The sequence below is a fragment of the Asparagus officinalis genome, chromosome 7 (assembly GCF_001876935.1).
Source record: "Asparagus officinalis chromosome 7, Aspof.V1, whole genome shotgun sequence".
Lineage (NCBI taxonomy): Eukaryota > Viridiplantae > Streptophyta > Magnoliopsida > Asparagales > Asparagaceae > Asparagus > Asparagus officinalis.
The window spans coordinates 148,293,244-148,316,672 of record NC_033800.1 but is presented as its reverse complement, the minus strand read 5'-3'; the positions used below and the strand labels follow the sequence as shown (position 1 = coordinate 148,316,672).

General features: G+C 41.6%; 2 protein-coding genes across 7 annotated transcripts in view; both read right to left on the bottom strand.

Moving 5' to 3' along the window:
• Positions 1–12,913, bottom strand: part of LOC109849128 (DNA mismatch repair protein MSH5) — a 120,906-nt gene extending 107,993 nt beyond the window's left edge. For 2 of the 6 annotated variants that reach the window (XR_002248998.1, XM_020418937.1), the window contains exons 1-16: positions 12,819–12,913; positions 12,458–12,489; positions 12,279–12,373; positions 12,074–12,154; positions 11,936–12,005; positions 8,425–8,488; positions 6,823–6,977; positions 6,613–6,714; positions 6,514–6,541; positions 6,415–6,446; positions 6,263–6,320; positions 6,091–6,177; positions 5,647–5,703; positions 4,964–5,065; positions 4,813–4,857; positions 4,372–4,449 (exon numbers count right to left, since the gene is read on the bottom strand). Coding sequence is in view for 5 of the 6 variants with exons in the window: in XM_020418937.1 (XP_020274526.1) it covers positions 4,372–4,449; positions 4,813–4,857; positions 4,964–5,065; positions 5,647–5,703; positions 6,091–6,177; positions 6,263–6,320; positions 6,415–6,446; positions 6,514–6,541; positions 6,613–6,714; positions 6,823–6,977; positions 8,425–8,488; positions 11,936–12,005; positions 12,074–12,154; positions 12,279–12,373; positions 12,458–12,489; positions 12,819–12,857 (1,125 nt within the window). In the remaining variant the exon portion in view is untranslated. Of the gene's footprint in view, positions 1–4,371; positions 4,450–4,812; positions 4,858–4,963; positions 5,066–5,646; positions 5,704–6,090; positions 6,178–6,262; positions 6,321–6,414; positions 6,447–6,513; positions 6,542–6,612; positions 6,715–6,822; positions 6,978–8,424; positions 8,522–8,599; positions 8,824–11,935; positions 12,006–12,073; positions 12,155–12,278; positions 12,374–12,457; positions 12,490–12,818 lie in introns of those variants that run through there. The other 4 variants (XM_020418941.1, XM_020418938.1, XM_020418939.1 and 1 more) reach the window with 4 other exon arrangements.
• Positions 20,066–23,185, bottom strand: LOC109850976. The gene is made up of 2 exons (XM_020421067.1): positions 21,417–23,185; positions 20,066–20,427 (listed from the first exon to the last, which is right to left on the bottom strand). Exons 1-2 carry the CDS (start codon positions 21,696–21,698, stop codon positions 20,254–20,256), a joined length of 456 nt encoding a protein of 151 aa, XP_020276656.1. The 5' UTR covers positions 21,699–23,185; the 3' UTR covers positions 20,066–20,253.

The window sequence follows — 23,429 nt, the reverse complement described above, 5'->3', positions numbered from 1 at the left end:
ATCCTTGGTGGGATGAACGACCCTCCTGTGGTATGCACAGTACTTTGGATCCGTAGTGTTGTCAGCTTCATCCTGATTTATGATAGGTGGTAGCTTGATCTTGTTACCTTCCAGGAGGGATTCGAAGATGGCTGGAACGTCTTCGTCCTTGAAAGAGTACTCTTTTTGGAGTCTCGGACCCAAAGTCTTTTGCTGCCTTCGGTCTTTTGCTGCCTTCGGGATTGCTGTTGTGACGTTTGATTAGCACCATCAGCAGCTGCAGGTGCCTTGCCCTTACCACGAGAGGCGAAGTTTGAGTTCAGCGGATTAACCGTCGGTTGGTTCCTCTCGGCCTTCTTCCTTCTAAGGAATCGCTCAGCCTGCTCCCCTCGAACCTTTAGATCCTTCCAAGTGTCAGACGGTGCTGTCCCCATTGCTTCCAATATGTCTAAGGACAGATTATTATGGCAGGTCTGGAGAATGAATTCCTCGGTGATCGGGTCCCGGCAATTCATCGCTTTGTTCCGGAACCTTTTGACGAAGGTGTCGACTAACTCCCCGTCCTTCTGCTTCTCATCGAGCAATGATCCGATAGATATCTCGGTGTCGTCGTCGAAGAAGTTGGCCAGGAACTTGGTCTCCATGTCATCCCAGCTGTTCACGCTGCCTGGCTTGAGGCGGCGATACCAATCGTGCGGACGAATGACCGCACCATCAGAGGCTCATTGTCGGAAATAATACCCAGGTGCGATTTGAAATAAATCAAATGCTGAGTGGGGGAACCCTTCCCATCGAACGGCGTGAAGTTGATTAGATTGAACTTCGCCGGATATGGGATCGATTCCCACTCTCTTGGGTATGGACAGGGAATGCCTATTTTCTTCATACCCAGGTGCGATTTGAAATAAATCAAATGCTGAGTGGGGGAACCCTTCCCATCGAACGGCGTGAAGTTGATTAGATTGAACTTCGCCGGATATGGGATCGATTCCCACTCTCTTGGGTATGGACAGGGAATGCCTGTTTTCTTCGTCTCTTGAGCGGAGATCAATGTGTTGATTTTGCTCTCGAGATCTTTGATCTTCAAGTCTTCACTTGTATCCTCGTTGGCATCCTCGTTACCACCCCCTGCATTGACGGGAGGGTTATTGGCATTGTGAGCTTCATCCCTATCCGTGTGCTCCTCTTCCTGAACAACCTGGTTACGGCGGCTTGGTTCACCTCGCTGGTTCGTCAGTGCCTGAATTTGTTGCTCATGCATTTCTCTCATGTTCTCTGGTCTCTGCACTCGAACACTGAAAGTTTCCTGGCTGTTGTAGCGCCAAAAGCACTCTTCCATCACTTTGGCAATTTGCTCCGCACCTCCTCATCAATGACTCACGGGGTCCCTCCTCAAACTGGACACCAGTATTATCTGATGCGATTGCGGAGCAGGTATCCGACCTTCACCCTTCTGAGGTACTCTTGGTCCGAACCCTAACCATAGGTTCCTCGTGCGATTTGCTCCAGACTGCAGACGGTTAGGCGTCGGGATGCTTTCAGGAAATCGACGCGAATCATCCTGTGGCCGATTCCCTGCTGGTCATATTGGTGTGACTCTCGGAAATTCCTCCGTGCTTCAACCATCCTTCTTCTTCGTTGGGAGGCGCCTCGCCTTGGTTTGGCGTCTCCGGCAATAAGTCTCTCGAGAACTGAAACTCTTTTCGGGGACTGCTTAATGCAGGTTGCATCAGACAAATACCCGTCCGAATGAGTTTGAACAAGCATTGAGTTTCCTGGTTTTCGGGAAATCCTCTTTTCCTGTTTTCTATATTCGTAGCCCCCAGGCACGATAGTACAACTCGTCATTTTGACAGTCGGAGTAACCTATCGTGTGCGGCACGACTTCTCAAGGTATACACATCACTATCAGATGATAATGTTTCCATCTGAGGGTTGGATTGCCTCTTTTGGTTTTCAAAAGTTATCACGTCTCGAAACGTGCCTTTGTGGGGCGCGATCTCAGCGTGCTCTTGGACTTCGATGCGGGAAGTTGTGTGAGCGGCAGCTGCCTGAGTTCTTTGTTATACTGGAGTCGACGGCGACCCCGCAGCGTGTTGAGCGTTCTGGTGCTCTCATCCGGCCCAAACGGCTCATGAACTGGAGCTTTGCCTCTCTCGTCGGGATGTGGACCAGAGGCGCTCGCAAGACTTGGCTTTCTCCTTCGGAGGATTCTGGGCATGATCTCACCGGAGGTAGCTATGTGGAATTTCTCAGCGACCTTAGCCTTGGTCGCCGATTGAATTTAAGTTGGAGGCTGAGTTCGCTTTTTTGGGTCTGAAATACCGCTGCTTCAGACTTCGCCTCCAAACTTGCCGAGTTGTAGTGGCTTCTTGCGTACTCTTTCTGGCAGGCTTTCTAACGGGCTTCTTCGCACTTGAGCCCGTGCCACGCTGAATAGGCGCGGCGTTTGCGACTGCGCTCTCCAGTAGCGAGTTTCGTTTGATTCACCGGACCGCATTCGTTCGTTGGCGCTTGGAGGAGTCGCATTCATCGCCGTTGAGGCTATTTGCCTACTCCGTTCTTTAGATCCCGTCGTTGTACGGATTCCGTCGGTGGACTTCCATCGCTTTGGCGAATGTTTGCTAAGCGTTGCGTTGCTTTTGGCGGCTCTCTTGAGAGAGTCACCGCGTCCTTTGGTGACGGAGAATTGTGTTGGATACCAGCTTGATCTGGTGGAGGTTGTGGAGCCTCACCCGACGCACTTTGGCGTCAATCGGGTGAGGTCGTCGTTGTAGGCTTCAACTTCTTTCGTACCAACGCGCAGCCTTTTCTGGCGAAGAGAATCTTGGACTCTCTAGAATTGCGATGGGAGTAGATCGCGGAACGAGATGAAGGTAACTCCTCGAACTTTTGTTGGATCGAACTCATACTCGACCTCCTCCATCGATGCGGGATCGAGATCCGCGGCTGCGACGCAACGATCTCGCAGCGGAGATCGTTGGCTCCCCTGTGGTCGCCAGATTGTTCGCGGGAAATTCGTTGCTTTCTTCATTAATGATTCGCATCGATCACTCTGTAATAGCTATCGATTACAAAGATCCGGTCTTTTTATAAGATCGGCGGTTACACGAAAAATCAAAATGAAAAGAAATAAAAATACAACTTTGTTTCATTGTTTGTCGAACGAATCATGATGCTCCTGTTTGCGGCCGCTCGCTTTGTGGGTTCTTTGCCTGCGCGCGAGGTTGTTTGCCGTGGACACCGCGCGATCTAGATCCGGGTCGAGATCTTACGCAGTACAACGGTAATTATCACCAAGGAAACAATCGTCCAAATCTCGGGATCAAAGACCAAGCTTTGATCCGGAGTGTAGCAACGTAGATCTGAGATCCGATCCTCTCGAACACCTGCCTTATTTGACGTTGATGATCGCCGAGCACCAGATCTGGATGAGCAAGTCCTTGATGTCCTAAAGTTGAGATCTTTTTTAGATCTGAGTCTCCAATCCTGCAGGGCTTCGCCTCCTCCAAAATCCAACCACTCAAATGAACAACCCCTTGGCCTATTTATAGGCTCTCTGAACTGTGCCCGCGCACAGGAGATTGTCGGCCACCCATAGGTGGCCGGCACTGGGCCGAGCCACCTATGGGTGGCTCGGCTCCTGCCGAGCCCCCTTAGGTGTGGGTTTTCCGAGGTTTTGCGCTGTCTCGTTTGTCCGTGTTTCGGTTGACTTAAACTTTGATTTGTTGATCTGATTTGGCAGTGAGTCGGATTCCTGATTTGGCAGTAAATCCGCTTCTGAGTTCGAGTTCGAAACTGATCTTGATTCGATCGTGATTCGTCTGAGTCTGTTCTCGGTTGGATGACTCGTTGATTCTTTGACACTTGGCTTGATTCCGAACGCGTATGGATGCATTCCGTCGCTTGCGTGCGATTCGTCGATCTCGTCGCCTCGTTGGTTCGTCGGTTTATGCCGAACTGTGCTAAGGGACCTATAAGCAATTTTATATGCCTACAGTTACATTATTATCGTAATCGAAACAATGGAAAACTGTGGCAAAGATTGACAGGTAATTTTTAAAATCATGTCACGCAGATATATCAAACAGTAAACTGTAATACTCCAGAAATATTGGATTGCCATGACTCATTAAACAAGGAATATTTTGTTGTGAAGGGCCTAAAGTGGATCATCTGAAGTCTTTTCCATCAAGTAATAATGTGCAGTTATGTCGTAATGAAAAGCAAACTTCAGAAACTGCTTGTAGTAGCAAAATGAAAATAATCATTGGGCTACATGACTAAATGAGAATCAAAGTGCGATGTGCATACACAAAGAAATAGACATATAAACAGTATAGAATATATTGTACAAATAGCAACTTGGTAAAAATATCAGTGGAAACTAACCTCTTCGCAGAGCCCTTCTTTTACTAATGTCTCGTACCCTTTTTCCTTAGATCGCTGAATGTCAATCACACCAGTTACCTGCACAGAAAACATAATGCAATAATGGGAAGATCTCAATTATCAAGTGGCATTCACTATCCCTAGTGCCACATCAGAAAAAAAATAATATAAAAAAATGTATGCTATTTTGATTCCATAAGCCTGCAAGAGAACCTAGCAGGAAATTTGTGGTAGGAAAACTATTTCAGTGGCTACAAGTTAATTTCACAACCTAAGGGAAAATCCCTGATATTTTCCTAGCCAAAAATCATTGAGAAATGATGAGAAACCAAAAAGATCCAAACAAAATGCATTCCAAAATTAACCAACACGAAGGCTGAAGTTATTTCTATAAGCTATGGAGTGAATGAAAAACTTTAACTGCGAGTAGAAAATGCTAACCAAGTCAAAGACATAAACCAGCTCCATCGTAATACATGAGCTTGCCTGCAAATTTATTAACAATATAGAGTAAACAAATCTAGTTTTCAAGTAAAATAAGAAAACCATATGAACGTGTCCTCCAAGCACAGCTATGATATAAATCTCATACCTTTTCCACTAATCGTAAACTCAAATGTTCCAACCTTTCCTGAAGGTATTCTGAAATACCAACTTCAAAGATTTTGTTTATGTGCAACAGCGAACAAATACACTGCAAGGAAGAAGAAAATGAGAACTCACATAAAGTGAATGATGAGGCAACGAGAAATAATAAGTTAAATTGGCATGGCACGTTGTACAAGCAGGTGCCTCTGACATGGGACTCATGCATGCATGACATTATTAGCATTAGCATTTAGCAGATCTGTCAAACCCTTCCCTCCTTCCTCCTGCTAAATCATCAGAGGTATGGAAAGGCACTGCTTTAATGAATGAAAATTGAAAAGGTTGGGTGGTTAGTGATATGGGTGGTGAATGGATGTGTATCAGGTATACATTCATGCTAAGTAGTAGATGTAGAAAAGCGAGGGAGGGATAAGCATGAGGTCTAAGATTTAGGGGAAGGACTAAGGGTAGAAATTGGGAGAGTTTCCAAAATGAAAAAGATGAGATAATGACATTACAAACTGAAATGGAAAAGACCTCATCTATAGCAACAATCTTATGTACCAGATCCATATGTAATAAAAGTACCATACAGGCAGTAAAATAGAAACCTCTTTATTGACATGGGTGATCAATTGTGTAATGATGAACTTCAAAATACCATGTCAGAGGAAAAGATAAGTATACCTTCAAGAATGCATTCCAATCGCCACTCGTACACGAGGAACTTGGGGAATTGAATTTCTTCCATGAAGAATAGCGAATAAGCATTAATGTCCATACACAATAGAAAAAAAATCTGCGTGTCATATGAGCAGATAAAAGAACAGATGAACAACCTAGAAAAAAGTGAACTTACACCACCCACCCGCCCCCCACCCTCCACAAAAAAAGAAAAAGAAAAAAAAAGAAAAACATGCACATCATCATCATCATGCACATATAATTCACAAGTAAAGAATCAAATGATTTTAGTTTCAGAAATATATAATGAATCTCAACCAAAATCACACAATATGGATACCCAATATGGATACCCAAAATTATAGAACCAGAAAGGAACTCCTGATCTTGTATAACATTTTTCCAAGAGCCTGCAGCATAATTAAGATGAAAAGGTAAAGCGGATACCTTTAGCATATGAGGAACATCTCTAACGGACTTCAATGTTTGCCGTAAAGCAGACACCACTTCTTCGCAACAAAGGAAGAATGATATCTGACTTGCTTATAAGAAATAATAAAATTATTTTTATTTTTAAAGTGAGAATATCATGATAATGCAGCAATTCCTATAAGGATACTGTGTTGAGCCGATTGTTCAAAATGTCAAGGTCAAGTATTGGCCTCAAAAACCAAGTCCTAAGATGAAAAGGACCAAAATTGACTATGAAGTGTTAATTAATGTGCAGAGAACCTGAACTACAGCAGACATAATGGAGGCTCCTTGGCTGACCTCAAGAGACGCCTTCCCATTGGTGTGATGCACTGATAATACAACATATTAGTAAAGATGTTTTCGTTTTTAACTGGAAAAACAATGACCTAAAGTTACCTTGTTAAACATTCCGAAAACCGAGAATCTGCAGATTAACATTTAAGATAGTCAATAATGAAAGCTATTGATATACATGAAATGAATGGAAAAAGATACCCCTCTTTTGCTCTTCCAATTCCCATATGACTTGGATGCTTGTCAATTTGAAAAATCTGCAGAGCCTCATGAGCAGCTGCATCTAGTTTAAGGAACTTGTCCCTGTTGCTTGATGTAAGTTAAACAATTTATAACCTCCCATCGATGAAATCATTGAGTCAAAAGCATAAAAAATGCATGAATCTACATGCTACAATTTGAATAGGATAAAATGAGATCTGTGACACACAATCAATGGCGATAGATGAGTTGCCAGATTCCATTTGTTCATAGGTATCCACAAGCCTCTCATTCTCCAGTATGGCAAGAAGCCCCCCACCAGCACGAACTTGAACTTCACTTCCAAGATCAATCATAGAATTAAGCTGCAGAAGAGAGACATATGTGGTGTAGTGTCGTATAATAAGATTAGCTAACTTAGTAAGCATTGGAAAGAAAGCAATATTGAGTTTATCAAACTAATGGTAAAACCAGAAGTATATAAAACAGTGATAAAGTGATTCACTGTAAAGTCTGATCTGGAAAAAGAATTGCTAGGGAGAAATAAGATTTTATCAGTAAACAATTAACCACTGAACTCAAAATATTATTCAAGTTATAGTATTAAAGAGAATAAAAACGTTCTTGGCAACAACTTCACCCAAAACCTCTATTGAACAAGTTGTGGTTACAATTACTTGACACCATAGGAGTGAGGACAACCCATGCCCCACCCCTCCCTCCCCACACCCAAGAAAAAAAAGCAAAAATGAATGACGGATAAGAAATATATGTGCTTAAGTTGGTTTCTGAACCCAGGACCATTTTACTACTGATGCTGAGTCAATTTTCTTAACCGATTTGAAAAAGCTAAACTGATGAGTACTGGAACAATACTTATTCTATATTGTAACGTCTAACCATCAATCATTAAGTACTTACTTTGTATTCTTTCATGTATACAACTGGCAGTTAAATTAGCCACTCCCTCTAAAATGTTAAGCTCATTCCATTATAAGGCAAAAGCAATTGTATTAGGATGAACGATGACATGTCCAAAACAAAGTAGCAACAAGGAGATGTCATACTAGTATTTTCGTTTATATTTCAATCCCATAGCTGAAGCCGTCCACAACCAGATTGATATCCTCAAATAACCTTCTACGGACCTCAATTTTATGTTCTGTAACTTTGTGGATTCTGCCATATCTCTTAACAGAAGTTCTATATATATGCTGCAGCTTTACATACGGCACTCCCCTACTGATTAAAAGTCATCGCTGTGTGCTATGCATTTCAGTAAATCACATGTTTTCCTTACTATATTCCTCACTATGCTCTTCTAAAGCTTTGTATATACAGTATATAAACAACAGATCCAACAGATCCATATTCTCTGATTCCCCATATCCCTACAATCACTTCTTTTGTCCTTTTTAGTGGCCTTTCATTTCTAGTTTCTAAACTGTAATTAAAATGAAACTGGGTAGATAAGCTCTACAATCTTACCAATAATGCAATAGATTGCCACAAATGATATTCACTATAAAGTTTGTCCTTTGGTAGACAGAGAGGACATCAGTAACACAGTCTCCATTTACATTTAAAGTAACACAGTCTCCATTTACATTTAAAAATGAAAACTTCTGCCAATGAACATGATTTGTGCTTCTTTCTGACCCTCCATTCATTAACATGGTATTTAGTCAATATTGAGACTCAGATATGCTTGAGCATCTGCTGCAACTATATGATAGTAATAAGAATAGAAAATCACGTAGTGTAGGAATACTAGCAGAAATACAATCAAAATCATTATCGGTAAGTGCTTACAAAGAAAATCCTCTCCTTGACTGTTAATCCATCATCCATACCAGCAACCCTTAGATATATCAATCTACAGCATATAAGAGATAACATGTTGATTTTCCTGGAGGAAATAATTAATAGTCAAAGTAGAAATACTATATGAACAAAGTCAAACATGTGAACCATCCAGTAGGTGCACCTTTTTGGTATCTGCTTAAAATCACAGCTGACCTTTTTTTTTGGGCCTAAGAATGACTTCTGGCTAGACATTTTAGGCAAAAGGATATCTACATGTAAAGAGAGAGAATAATGCTTTCATTTGGTGGCAATACCAGCTGCACAGAGTGGTGAATATTGCTTCATGAGGAAGATGTTACATAGTGCGATGGCTTAGGACACACTCAGACAAGATCAATTAGCACACTCAAACAAGTTCTAACATGGATCATCCCACTGGTGTATCTGACATGTCAAGAGGCACACTTTAAGCATTTTGGTTAAGCGGTTCGATATCTTCATGAGGTCGACCCATCCTTTTGTGAGATGTGTTTTCTTCGGCTTACATGTCTTGAATCTGAATACAATTGGAAACCATGCAATACCTGTAACCGAAAGATGATCTATACATGCATAGAGTAGTAGAAATTAAATATGAAACAATAAAAAAAGGAAGAAATTGTTAGCCGAAAGCTCTGCCTACCCCTTTTTGACAAAGGAGTTCACTTTTTGACAAAATCAAAAAGTGGTGGCCGATTTCTTTGAAATGAGAAAAAGGATGTGGGTCCCATAATTATTTATTATTAGTGGCGGGTCCCACTAATAATATTTTATTTGTGCATAGTATTTCCCAAACACTATAAATAGGGCCCTAAACTCTTAAAGAAAACTCATCCCAGAAACAACTCCTCTTATAGAAGAGTAAGAGAAAACAAAGAGAGAGTTTGTGAGAGTTCTTGGAGTGTATCTGATCAAGAGAGGGTGTTCTCTTGGATCAATTCTTTTGGGATATAAAAGAATTTTGCGTCGTCGTTGCACCGTGGAGTAGCTCCGAAGGAGTGAACCACGTATATCTGTGAGTACTCTGTGTTGAATTTTGTGCCTTTATTTTGTGATTAAGTCTCCGTTCGAGGCGTTATTATTGGGGTGAATCCTAACAAAATGTACCTCAAATAGGAACGTATGCTCTGTGGCTGCCACTAAAAGTGGATCCTCCACATCAGAAAATAAGTTAGATTAATATTTACTCTTTTAAGGCATTGGACACTATTCACGTGTACGGCACTATTCACTTGTACGGTACTATTCACGTGCACAGCACTATTCACTGATACGGTACTATTCACGGATACGGTACTATTCACGAATACTGTACTTTTCACGAATACTGTACTATTCACGAATACGAGAAAGACGTAATCTTTCGCCATGGGATCTACAGTTGAAGACAACAGGCTTCGAATTGAGAAGTTCGACGGCCAAAATTTTAGGTATTGGAGGATGCAAATAGAAGACTATTTGTACCAGAAGGATCTCTTCCTACCCCTCCAAGGAGAGGCGGGGAAACCTGAGAAGATGGACGACGATAAGTGGAAGATGCTCGATCGTAAAGTACTTGTCACCATCAGGCTCAACCTTCACCAGCATGTGATTTACAACGTCTCGCATGCGACCACCACCAAGGAGTTGATGGAGGCCTTGGAGGCGCTGTATGAGAAGCCGTCTGCATCAAATAAGGTGTACCTGATGAAGAAGCTATTCAATCTCAAGATGCAGCAAGGAGCTCGCGTGGCGGACTTCTTGAACGAATTTCAGGCTGTGGTGCAACAGCTTGCTGCAGTAGATCTAAAGTTCGACAACGAGATCCAAGCTCTTCTGCTACTTTCTTGTCTACCAGATTCATGGGAGAATATGGTAATGACGGTGAGCAACGCTAATGGCAATGACAAGATGAAGCTCGACACAGTGGTTGGGGCAATTTTGGATGAAGAATCTCGCCGTAAAGTCTCAGGAGCTGAGGCCTCTAGCTGTGGGAGTGCTTTGCATGTCGAGGCACGAGGGTGTGCACAGAAGAAGGGTAGGGGACGACGAGGCCAATCAAAATCCAGAGGGAAGTCTAAATGGCCTAACCCGAATGGTTACGGTGAAGGGAAATGCTTCAGATGTGGAAAGAAGGGCCACTTTGCACGGGACTGCAGAGTTACTGTTCAAGCATCAGCAGGGGATGATCGGGCTGACGGTGCAGCCAATCTCATGCACGAGACGGATTCGGATGCACTTCTCCTATCCCTAGAAGACAAAAGTGATGCGTGGGTCATCGACTCTGGCGCATCTTTTCATGCAACCTCACAACAAAAGCTGCTTTCATCGTTCGTGAAGAAGGACTTGGGGACAGTCTATCTTGGCGACGATCAACCTTGTAAGGTTTCCGGGAAGGGAAATTGTACCCTCAAGATGGAGGGCGGGACCACCTTGACGCTGAATGATGTTCGGCATGTACCAGATCTCAGGCGAAATCTTATATCAGTCGGGCAACTGACTGACTCCGGTTACAGAGTATCCTTCGAGCAGAGAAGCTGGAAGGTGTCCAAGGGTGCCTTGGTGGTGGCACACGGCAAACGCGATGGGTCTCTCTACATCGCCAACGGGAAGATCGACCACTTGCTTGCCGCAGGACAAGCATCATCATCATCATCCGTCGACTGCATGACTTGGCATCGACGACTTGGCCACATGAGCGAGAAGGGGATGCAGATTATGGCCGCGGGAGAGAGGCTTCCGGGTCTGAACAAGATCGATCTGACTTTCTGTGAGGACTGCATCCTAGGCAAACAAAAGAAGGTGAGCTTCAACAAGACCGGACCGGCTCCAAAACTGCAGAAATTGGAGTTGGTGCACACCACTAATAATATTTTATTTGTGCATAGTATTTCCCAAACACTATAAATAGGACCCTAAACTCTTAAGGAAAACTATCCCAGAAACAACTCCTCTTATAGAAGAATAAGAGAAAACAAAGAGAGAGTTTGTGAGAGTTCTTGGAGTGTATCTGATCAAGAGAGGGTGTTCTCTTGGATCAATTTTTTTGGGATATAAAAGAATTTTGCGTCGTCGTTGTACCGTGGAGTAGCTCCGAAGGAGTGAACCACGTATATCTGTGAGTACTCTGTGTTGAATTTTGTGCCTTTATTTTGTGCTTAAGTCTCCGTTCGAGGCTTTATTATTGGGGTGAATCCTATCAGAAATGATGCAGTGCAATCAGCAACAGAAGTTAATTATATACATGAATTCATGGTGACCAAAATTAACATAACCTTAACAATTAAAACATCTTTAGGTTGCATGAACGTGCATGTTTAACTCTAACAAGCAGTCAAATAGTTATAAGAAAAAATAAATTAAATGAAAGCAATTAACTGATAATTACAATAACCTTCATACTTTTATTGCCTTATGGCCAAGTTCATCATAGACAATCTAAAAAGAAAGCACTAAGCAAGCTGTTACATATTATTCCGTCAAACTTCAGACTTCATACCTGTGCCATGCCTGTTCATAGCTGAATATGGAACTTCGTATAAGCTTTACCACAGTGGTATCATCTCCATCTGCAGAAGTTTGCAAGTCAGTAAAGAAAACTAAATTCTTTGTTTGGCATAGGATTTGAGCAACGAACCACTTCGTTGTAATGCAGCCAAAAATGATTCTTCAGTCTTGGTGCTAGCATATATGACCAAAGGCTTTGCCTGATATTTCACTGATTCATCGACCAAAAAGAAGAGTCAGCAATGGTTTTTCATTCACTGCTATCCGACAAGAAACAGCCTCCTTGCCCATAAAAAATGCATGAAAAAGAGGTAAAACTCTTAAAAATAATATACCGAGATCAATAAGGGGGAAATCTCCTTGCCCATCCTCCCAAATATCCAAGACATACAGTTGCCGGATAGTAGCATCGTAATATGCCACTCCAATTCTGAAACAAAAAAAAAAGGTTCAGTTTAACAAAATTTGAAACACTTTTAAACCATAAAAAAAAATGCAAGCCTATCATAGTTACCTATGACCTTGCATGACACAGGCCATATACACCTGCGGTAAAATCAACACTGAAACTATTTAAAATGAATAAAATAGGGATAAAATCATAAAATCACCAGCATCTACTATGATTATAGCTTCATCGTAGATTACTTTTCAAAAAGCAAAAGCAAAACTGGATCTAGGGGCATCAGATTCGTTGTTCATTCCGATTGGGAACTAATCAGTTCAAGTAGAAGATCTAGGGTTTCTAACGGGCTCTACCGTTTAAAATCAATATTTCGCTAAATTATAGCTAGCAAAAAAAAAATTGATGATGGGAAGGGTACGAGAACGAGATCGAAGCAGAGAAGGGAGAGAGCGAATGCGATCGAGATCACCTGAGACTCGACCTCGGTTTCAGCGACTTCTTCCTCCATTTCTTCTGCTACGGAGCTCCGTGAGAGAGAGAGAGAGAGAGCGGGAATGGGGAATTTGGAGCGTGTGGGTTTCTTTTGTAGACGCCTCTGTTGCACGTGCGAGGTGCAACAGGGCTTTTAAATGTGGACAAATTTTAAAAACCAATCCATTTCCAAACTTATTCATCAAAAACAACATATTTGAAACTTATTTGTCGTTTTCGGTGAAAAAAATACCAACCTTCACGGGACTTCAAGTCCCGTGAAGTTGTTTACATAACAAAACGTCACACATTAAAATAGACGTTTCTTAAATAGTTCGTAAGATGACCACATTAAAATAGTTTGATTCTTTTTTTTTACAAAAAACTTTGTTCATCATAAATTTGAATAGATGATTGGACCGACTCACAATCGTATTTGAGTCGATATAAACTAAAACTACTTTAATGTGCTGATGCGGTGGAGTTGCTCAGGAGGGTACAGAAATTCATGTATAAGAATGTGGCGACAGCAGGGTCCACTGAGTACGTGTTTCGTAGGTTGGGTTTTGCAATTCAGAAATGATTAGCAGCGTAGTTTGTTGCCCGCTTATCATCATCACATGTGTAATATTTATTTCCTAGTTAAATTTTCTATTTTATAAAAAAAAAACTAAAATTAAAATTCATCTTCAAGAAATTTAGAAAAAGGGCCCAGTATACGGCGGCCCAACAAATATGAAGAATAAAATCCCTCCCTCGCTATCCACACAGCAACAAAAATCCCCCGTTATCCACTCCCCAGTTCTCCGCTCCCCGCTCGCAGGACCGTCCACCCTGCCTAAAAAATGACAAGCGCCTATCCGTGCACGCCCCAGGGGCTAACCGAAATGTTACAAAAAATCCTCACCCGCCAAAAAAAAAAAAAAAAGGGACGCAAACACTGCAAAACTTGCTCCCTCCTCTCCCGGCCGCCTGCAGCTCTTTTCCCTCCCCCACCCCCACTCAATCCCTTTAAAAATTACACTTCACCCCAAACCCGCCGCGCCGCCGCCTCTCCCTAATTTCCGCCGCGCGCTCAGCTGCTTCCCTCAGTTCTTGAGAGCGTCCAATCCGTCGCCTCTCTGCGCCCTCCGTCCTCGCCGGCACTCATCATCGTCCACGAGACCGGCCCCAACTTCGCGCGCCGCCGCCCTCACAGGGCCATTCCACGTCAGCCAGAGTTCTCGATCGGGTTCGGACCCATCCTCGTAGCGCCGCCTTTCGTTTCGACCTCCGGTCGTCGAAGTTCTCGCCTCCGCCGGCTTTCCCCTCGGCGGCTTCGTCGCCTCCACGACCAGGACACCCGACTTCAGCTTCCCCGCGGCCGACGACCCCGGACCTCCTTACAAGAACCGCGCCCATCCCTGACCGAACTCCTCGTCATCTCCGCCGGCGTCGCCGCACAACCTCGCCTTCGCCTACCTCATGCGTCCTACACCAAGTCCTCACCTTGGCCTCCTCGCCGTCAAGAATCCGCTCGACCGGGGCGTCGCTGCGTCCGCCGCCGTCCGCCCGTTCGAGTCGCCGCCGCCCGCGACGGCATCCTCCCGCGGGGATGTGATATCTATATCCAACTCCCCAGTTCTCCCTCCCCGCTCGCAGAACCGTCCACCCTGCCTAAAAATGACAAGCCCGCCATATCCGCTCTGTCCGCCCCCAGGGCTAACCGAAATGTTACAAAAAATCTCAGCCGCAAAAAAAAAAAAAGGAGGACGCAAACATGCAAACTTCGCTCCCTCCTCTCCCGCCGCTCTGCAGCTCTTTTCGCCTCCCCCACCCCCACTGCAATCCCTAAATTACACTTCCACCCCAAACCCCCGGCCGCCGTCCCTCTCCCTAATTTCCTCCACGCGCTCAGCTGCTTCCCCTTTCAGCTTGGAGAGCGTCCAATCCGTTCGGCCTCTTCGCCCCTCCGTCCTCGCCGGCAATCATCATCGTCCACGAGACCCGGCCCACTTCGCCGCCGCCGCCCTCACAGGGCCATCCACGTCAGCCAGACGTTCTCGATCGGGTTTCGGACGCCATCCTCGCGCCGCCTTCGTTTCGCACCTCCGGCTGTCGAAGTTCTCGCCTCCGCCGGGCTTTCCCCCTCGGCGGCCTTCGTCGCCTCCGCACGTTACCAGGACCCGACTTTCAGCTTTCCCCGCGCGACGACCCCGACCTCCTTCAAAGAACCGCGCCCATCCCTGACGGAACTCCTCGTCATCGTCCGCCGGCCGTCGCCGCCAACCTCGCCCTTCGCCTACCTCATTGGCGTCCTCAACCCAAGTCCTCACCTTTGCCTCTCACCGTCCCAAAATCCGCTCGACGGGCGGTCTGCGTCCCCCGCCGTCCGCCCGCGAGTCGCCGCCGCCCGCGACGGCATCCTCCCGCGGGGATGTGATTCTCGCCGCGAATGACGCCCCGGCGCCGAGCGTTCCGACCTCGTCGACGTTATTAAGCTTAGCCCTGGAAAGCAGTAGCTCTACGAGTGTCGAGAAAGGGAATTGGCTAATGAAGTAGAAGTCAATGTTGTGCCCGATGAGAGCTCGGATGGAAGTGGGAGGATTGGGTTCAGTTGTCGCCGAATTATAAGCTTTCCAGAGCTCGGCCGGAAGAACTTGGGCGAAGTGATTAGTTTTTGCTGGCAGGGAGTTTGTGGGTGGCTGGGACTGTTCTTGATGGTTTGAAACAGACTTTCTGAACTTTTCTCAGTCGGCGAGCAAAGTATCGGGTCCGGTGGCGATCATTGCGCGGTGGGGCGGAGGTGGCGAGGCTCGAGCTCGGATGGGTTGTTTCAGTTTGCCGGCGGTGATTAATTTGAATTTGGCGGTGATTAATCTGCTGCCCGTTGCCGAGCAGTTGGATGGTGGGTGCGCTGGCCTTTGCTGCTCGTGGAGCGGTGAGGGGAGGGAGGAAGATACCGAGGGAGGTGGAGCAGAGGATAATGTCGTCGGGGATATTGGTGGTGTTGACTTTGGGGGTGTTTTTGATTGTGAGGGATACTTTGAATCTTGATTTCATCAAGGAGATGTTGTGATGGAGGAGGAGGAGAAAGGTAGATCTTTTGGGAGTAGAGATTAACAGGATAAGCTCTTGATTAAGGTGGGTATTGGGTAAAGCATCTCTTGTTTTTTTTTCCCTCCTTAAAATGTCTTGTATATTTAGCATACTTGTTTGGAATTGGATGATTTTACACACTTGATGAAAAAAGAAGTTAATTATTTGTTATACATTCGTAGAATTGTATGTTCATACAGTAGTTATTTCTGAGATGCCGGTATGTTGATACAAAATGTTGATGGTTTCAATGTATTGGACTTGAGTTCTATAAAAGATTTCTCTTCACGATGCTAGGTTAATCATTTGAGTTAGTTAATAAAAATGGAAGAGGGGAGAATGGACATGAAATATCCAAAGTGCTTTGGGGAATTTTTTTTTTATGTTTGCTAGGATTGGTAATGTGTTTCAAGTTCTTTAGACTATCTGTTAATATTGTTGACAGGAATATTCTGTATTTGGCGATTGTTATTCAATTGTTAGTTATAATGAATGTAAGAATAAGACATGTATCAGTAATTGTAATATGTATTGAGTTTTAACAACATCAATGAAACTGAGGTGTGTAACGGATTGATCCGGTTCAATAATTCTATTATAGAAACCCCAAGTTATAGATGAAACCAATATAATTTGAGATGAAGAGATTAGTCCCCTATTGAATTTTGAATTAATTGTTCTAGGGACAAACTAATCCAACCAATCCCTAAATTGCGTTATAACTGTTATGTGATTGGATTTCTATTGTACATCTAGAAAAATAGAAGATTTTTAACTTGTGATGTTTGAGTTGTTTTTGAAAGTTTTGACCTGATGATCTTCTGATTACATGGAAAACTCGAAAGCTTTCTTGTTATTGGTTGTTTGTATAATACCCCTATATTAATTTTTGGTACTTTAGAGCAGTGTTATCCAGATATAGAACATGGATGTTAAGCGTCCAGATGTCCTTGGGTGTCTGATATTGTAAAGTAGGATAGGGGCACAGATAAAACATGAACACATACATGCTCACACATGCAAACATGCACATACATGCATATAGCCGTACACTACAAATGTATATCTTGGCTGCATATTTTCTGCACCATAGCTACAAATACAGAGCTGGATTAGACGACTCATAGAATAAGCGTAACATATTACTCCTTTTAACACTTTCTTTCCTCATTGATAATTGTATATAAGGTATGTCCTTGATATTGTACATTTTTTTCGATTCCACGACATCTATTTCCTCCCTTTCACCACAGCCCACCCGAACAAAATTGTGCACATGCCATATCACATATGTGAGTTGTTGCGCATAAATTTCCTCATAAGTTCCTATTTTTGGCACAACTTAATTTTAGAAAAATAAACTGCTTTAGTACCACTGCTTCTAAACTGATATTTTAGCTTGTATCCGTTAGTTTTGACTGGTTATACTGATACTAACAAAAATGTTAGTGTCAGCCAATATAGCTTTTCAGTTGAAAATGATTTTCTAAGGCCCTATTTTTGGCATCTGAGGGATTTTTCAAACTTCATCTTGAGATTCTCTAGCCATAGTTCCCGACTTATCAAGATCTGAAAATTTCCTGATTTTGCAGCAGATTGTTCGTTAATAAGGTACTTGCATGAAGTTCATCTTTTAAATTCATTCTCTCTAAAAATGGCTAATATCATTGTTTTAAAAAGCGGTTTGGGCATTCGCCTAGGTGGCCGCTTAAACCTAAGCGGTACCTAGGCCACCTGTCTAAGTCTTGGGAGCGCCTAGGGAGAAGAGGCGCTTACGCAAACTATATGGTGTTAGACAGAGGTATATTACTCGCTTAAGCATAGTAATGGTTAAAGAGAGTTAGCTAGGTTAAAATGTACCGGAGATCAAAACTCTATGTCCAAGTCTAACTCACAAAAAACAGTGAGGAGTTGATTTGAATCTTCGAAAATGATCCTTCATCTCTCAATGTTAAAAACATCTATGTGCCGCTTAAGCGTCCACCTAGGCATTTGGCGCTAGGTCTGGCGCCTAGAAACGCCTTGCTCTTTCTAAAACATTGGCTAATATAGCATGATACTTGTGGATGTAGATCTTTCATTTGTCTGCATATATTGTAGTAAACATCGGTAGGTTATTGATCATCATGGAGTTGATATTTCCATCAATTGCCACCGGGCTTTTATGCTTTACATATCCACGTAAAACTGTAGTTGACATGTATTTTTAAGCATATTGGCTTCATGTTCTCTGGACTTTGCATCCCGACATAGAATTACCATCTGGATGCCAGCACAAAAGAAAAGGAATTAGCTACAGACATGATACATTTCCATCATTTGTTGTTTTTTTATCCTACTCCATTTACATTTCTGCAACAAGATCCTACACATTCTGAACAACAATCGTTACAGTTTCCAGGAAATTTTCATCCACAAGGAATAGCATGATTCTCAACTTTCCATCTGTCCATGCATAGTATTGAACTCTTTGTTGATCACCTACAATCCTACATACAATCCTAAAGGGCAACTTGTTTTTGCTCATAAAAATTACCTGGAAACCATAAGAAATTATGTTCATAATGTGTTCACACATTCAATTTTAAATGCTACTCTTGATTGCCATTTAGAATGATACTAGGATGACTGCTTACTTGCTATCGACAATAAATGTGAAATTGTGATTTATTTGTTGGGATTAACTCAAATGAATTCCTGCTTTGTACATTACTACTTCTTTAGTCGTATCAGATGTTGTGAATTTTATTATACTGCTATATTTTTTATTATACTGCTATATTAATATTACTGTTATTCCTAATATGGAATGTTTTTGAAGATGCAAAGCATTTTATTTCACATGAATATTATCATGAATGTTGAACAAGCATTTGATATGATCTCTAGTTGTAATGTTTTGATGTGTGTGCTACGAGAACTAACATATTACTAGAAAAATTAATCAACCTGAGGCATACTTTCTCTTTAGTGTGTACATTATGTCCTGTGCGGTTCAAATGGGAAGGCAGCGATACTCTGCAGACCCATATGTTGAAACTGATGATAGTTGTACATAATAACTTAGCAAAGAATGATGTAAATTGAAGGGTAAATTTCACAAAACCCCACCTTAACTATTGTTCGTTTTTAAGATAACCCTCTTTAACTATTTTAATTCCACAAAACCCCCCTTTAACATTGAGGGGTTTTGCACATAACTCCACATGTACTTCTTTTATTCCCTTATAAACATCTTGAAAATTTTTCACTTTAACCTTCCGAAGTAAAGCTCACAAGTCTAACGTGTGTCATGTGCCAAGCACATTACCAGGAAAACACAAAAGTACTTCTCAGCCATAAAAAAGCCAATACATGGGAAGTAGTGAAACAACTAGGAAGTGGTCTGTGCCTGCAGTAAGTTATATTGGAAGAAAGGAAGGGTTGTTATATGGGTGAGTTTGAGTAATAAATGGGTGAGTTTGAGTAATAAATGGGTGAGCTATAAATGGGTGAGCATGTTTTGCCCATTTATGCATTTATGGCTTATTTTATATTTTCTAAATGAGCGGGTTTTTAGTTTAATAAACGGGCCACCCATTTACCCATTTAGCTATAATAGTTATGTAAATAACACTTTTTTTTTATTAATTTTTTTTCTTTGGGGGGGGGGGGTGTAGCGTGTGGTTTGTAAACTTTTAGAGGGGGTTTTGTAAGCTTTTAGGGATTTTTACAAACTTTTAGGAGTTGTTTGCAAACTTTTGGGGGTTTTTTGCAAACTTTTTAGGAGTTTTTTACAATCTTTTGAGGGTTTTTTGCAAACTTTCTAGGAGTTTTTACAATCTTTTGAGGTTTTTTTGCAAACTTTCTAGGGGCTTTTTGCACAAATAGAATTATTAGAGAATTAGAAACTAAAAATAGAATTCTTATTCAACAAAGGAGTCGCAAGAATTCCATTGGCAAACATACAGACGTCACAATACATAATATATTGGGCCCAGTGTTACATATATATATACTTAAGGAACAAAAATGTAATTCTTCCTACATTGTTTAATCCAAACTACAAGAACTAAAACCAACAATAGCCGCTTACGACCTAGTGTTGGGTTTGTGATAAAATACTAACAAATACAACAATATATCACATAAAAACACGACACTAAATCACAATGACATGAAGTTTGCATTACCATTGCTTGATTTAAGTTCATAAACTGCTTCAACCAACATTGCTTCTGAATACAAAAGATGCTATCATAGTACTAACAAATTGATATACGTTGGCAAGTCATAAAATCTAAAACAAGTTGAACTTATAAAAATATGTATATACACATATCTATATATTCTTTTCCAACTTCAGGGGCTAGTATCTACTGAGCATCAGAAAGCAACCATCTCAAGTCGTTGGCTCCATCACTGATAGCAGAATCTTGACTAAGCGGAGCATATCTCTTCCGCATAAGCATTTCGACTGCAAAATCCTCTCTTTTCCGGCCTCCCCTTGGTTGTGATCGCCATTGCTCATCAGCTTCCAGCAAGTCACCCTGCACAAAAAGATAATCAACTTAACCAAATTCGTTCTAGGAGTTTAACCCGCAGGAAACTACTAGCATTGCGCATAATCTCAGTAACTAGAAACTTAAACAAATTACCTTAGACATGTATAAAGTTTGCACTACTTTCAAGTTCAATGTTCATGCTAATTAGGACACAAGCCAAATATTTTCATGCGCAAGATTGAGTAGCACACAAGGGAATGTAATGCTTGAGCAGATGCTCAAGAAAATTTTAAACCCAATCACAATATTATGCTAGAGTAGCACACTGCTCAAGAAGTTAGCCCCTATTTTATTTCTTAAGCCACACCCTTCGGGCCTTCACCCAACACAATCACTGAGCAACTCAGCTAACTGAGATGAGGATTGAGACATATCCTAGAAAAAATGAGGCACATTGATACCACCAGAAAACAATCCTTACCAGAGAGACAGAAGAGCATGCATGATATATAATAGTTCTCAACTGAATTTGAACTTGAGCTCCTACATAAACAAGAGACTAATGATCAAGATTCAAATGATACAAGCTCATTCTTTTCAAATGGTAGCAGCCTAGTGTTCAACATCTAGCACCAAGTAGACAATTCCAAAAGGCCTCAAGAAGCCAACATCAACAAGAGGTGAAATCTCGATTTATACTTAAATGTGCACCTTGCATAGAACCCTTTAAAAAACCAACATCAACACAAGTCTTTAGTGTCCTATAAATTTGAAATTAAGCAATCATGATAAGCATGGGAACCATTCAAAATTTTGATGCAGGGACATGATTATATCACTAGACACTGTACAAATAGGTTTATATCTAGTCCATTGCTGATTAAATTAATTGGTAAGTTTCATTTGGCATGATTGAGACTTAGCATCTTCTATGAAGTATTGACATCGAAATGGAATGGCAACGTTACCATGATGATACTTGACCGCGAAAGAAACAAACTTTAGGGCTTTGAGTTCAAGAGAAGGGGATATACTTGATTGCGAGAAGTTGCATCACAAAGAGGGAATGATAACTTGACGACAACTACTGGATGTCGAGTAACTGGAGGAGCTGCAATATATAGTAGACAGAATGCTCCATTGGAGGTTCCCAGTCGCCACATTGGAGTACAACACTTGGCTTGGTTGAGGCAGGCCATCAGTGACCCTATAAGGTGCGTGACCTCGTCGGTAAAGCCTCTCGACAAGCCAAATGCACCAAACGAACGAACGACGCAATGATCTTCAACACCTGGCTTCATGAAGAAACCAAACATATTAAACAAGAACCTCTTCAAGGTTACAATCTCCTCGGCAGGCTTGGGTTCAGCATACCTAGGGCAGAAAGACGCGCATAGACCAGATTTGAACTTCCAACCCCTCGGATTTCTTGCTCGGTCTTCTTCAAGAATTATTACGGACTCTCAGCAACCGGACCTAGGACTGCAGCTTTGAAAACAAATGCAGTGCTGAAATTTTTTGATCCTTCATCAAGCCGCATGCTGCCCTCTGAGAGCTTGATGACATGATTTCATTATGCGGAGAGGCCGTCACGCTTCAATGATTTCAGCGTAGATCTAGATCAAGCAAAGATGATGTTGACAAACAGTTTGGTGGGTGATTTTGGTTCAGGTTCCTTTGTAGCTGTATATAGCTTTGTAGATTTATGCAACTTACAGTGAAATGTAAATTTGTGGTACTATTGACAAGTGTATCCAGCTCTTGATTTTGTCATGCACACACAATTTGATGAATGTACGAGGAAATAGTGTACATATTCCTATAGTTTAGCTTTTCTTCATTCTCTCTCTCCAAAAAAAAAGAACTATTTTTGTTCCTTTTTTTTCCTAATGTGGATTCGATGTGCATGCAAATAAATACCTTTACTATCCCTACAAATTGTTCTCTATTGAGAAAATATGGATCATGAAGTTAGAAAACTGATCACTTCTATGGATTTAGAAGCAAGGGTGTGTTTCTACCTCAAATTACAATTTTGATTTAAATAGAATTATAAGACCATGAATGTATATGCTAACAAAAGGTTTGAACTAATATCTTTTTAAACAATTTTATGATTTTCTTTTTCTTCCTTCTGATCAATTTAGATTTTGGCATTCAACCTTCTTCAGATTAAGCCTAATGTGTTCAATTACACACACACACACACACACATGAATTAAATAATCTTAATTATTACCAAGGCAATAGTTTCCAAAAACAATCCTTGCATAAAACATATAAACATCACTCAACACAATTGATTGATATTTCATCATCAAAGTTTCATAGTGTGAAAAAAAATTGCCTAATTATATGAAATGCAATTTCTCTACTCGATATATTGTGAGTAACAAACATTCCTAGTTATGCTAAAAAAAATTCAGGGTTAAAAAATTGAAAATTTTGTAATCTAATCTTACAAATATGAAAAGAACATAACATCACCTAAGGATCAAAGTCATTTGACTATGAGAAATTAGAACGTGATATTGGCACGGCTCAATCAAATAAACAGAGTTCAATCTTTGTGAACACTATTTTCTAATTGAACCGCACCAATATCCCGTTCTTACCGATTCCGTGGTACTCTCCTTCTTCATCCTATTACTTTGTGTAAATTTACTTCTCTATAAATTTTTTGCAAAGATTGAGAAAATAGAGATATATAAAGGGGAAAAAAGAAAAAAAAGAGAAAAAAAATAATAATACCAACTTCTTTATGTACAAGTAGTCGAACATGTTGGAAGGAAACAAAGAAGGAGAAAAAAGAGAGAGAGGAAAATACATAGGAAGCAGTTGAAGCTGTGAAGGGGTGTTTGATTCATAAATAGAAAAATGAAAAGGTTAGGAAGAGGAATGCAATTAATTTGCCAACAACCAAAAAACAAGGAGGGAGTTGGAATAGTTATTATTGGAAAAAGGAGAAGTAATATTGTGCCGAGAGAAGAGGGGGTTTAAATGAGGGGGGGATGTTGGGCTTCTGTTCTGCCTTCAATTTCCTCTCT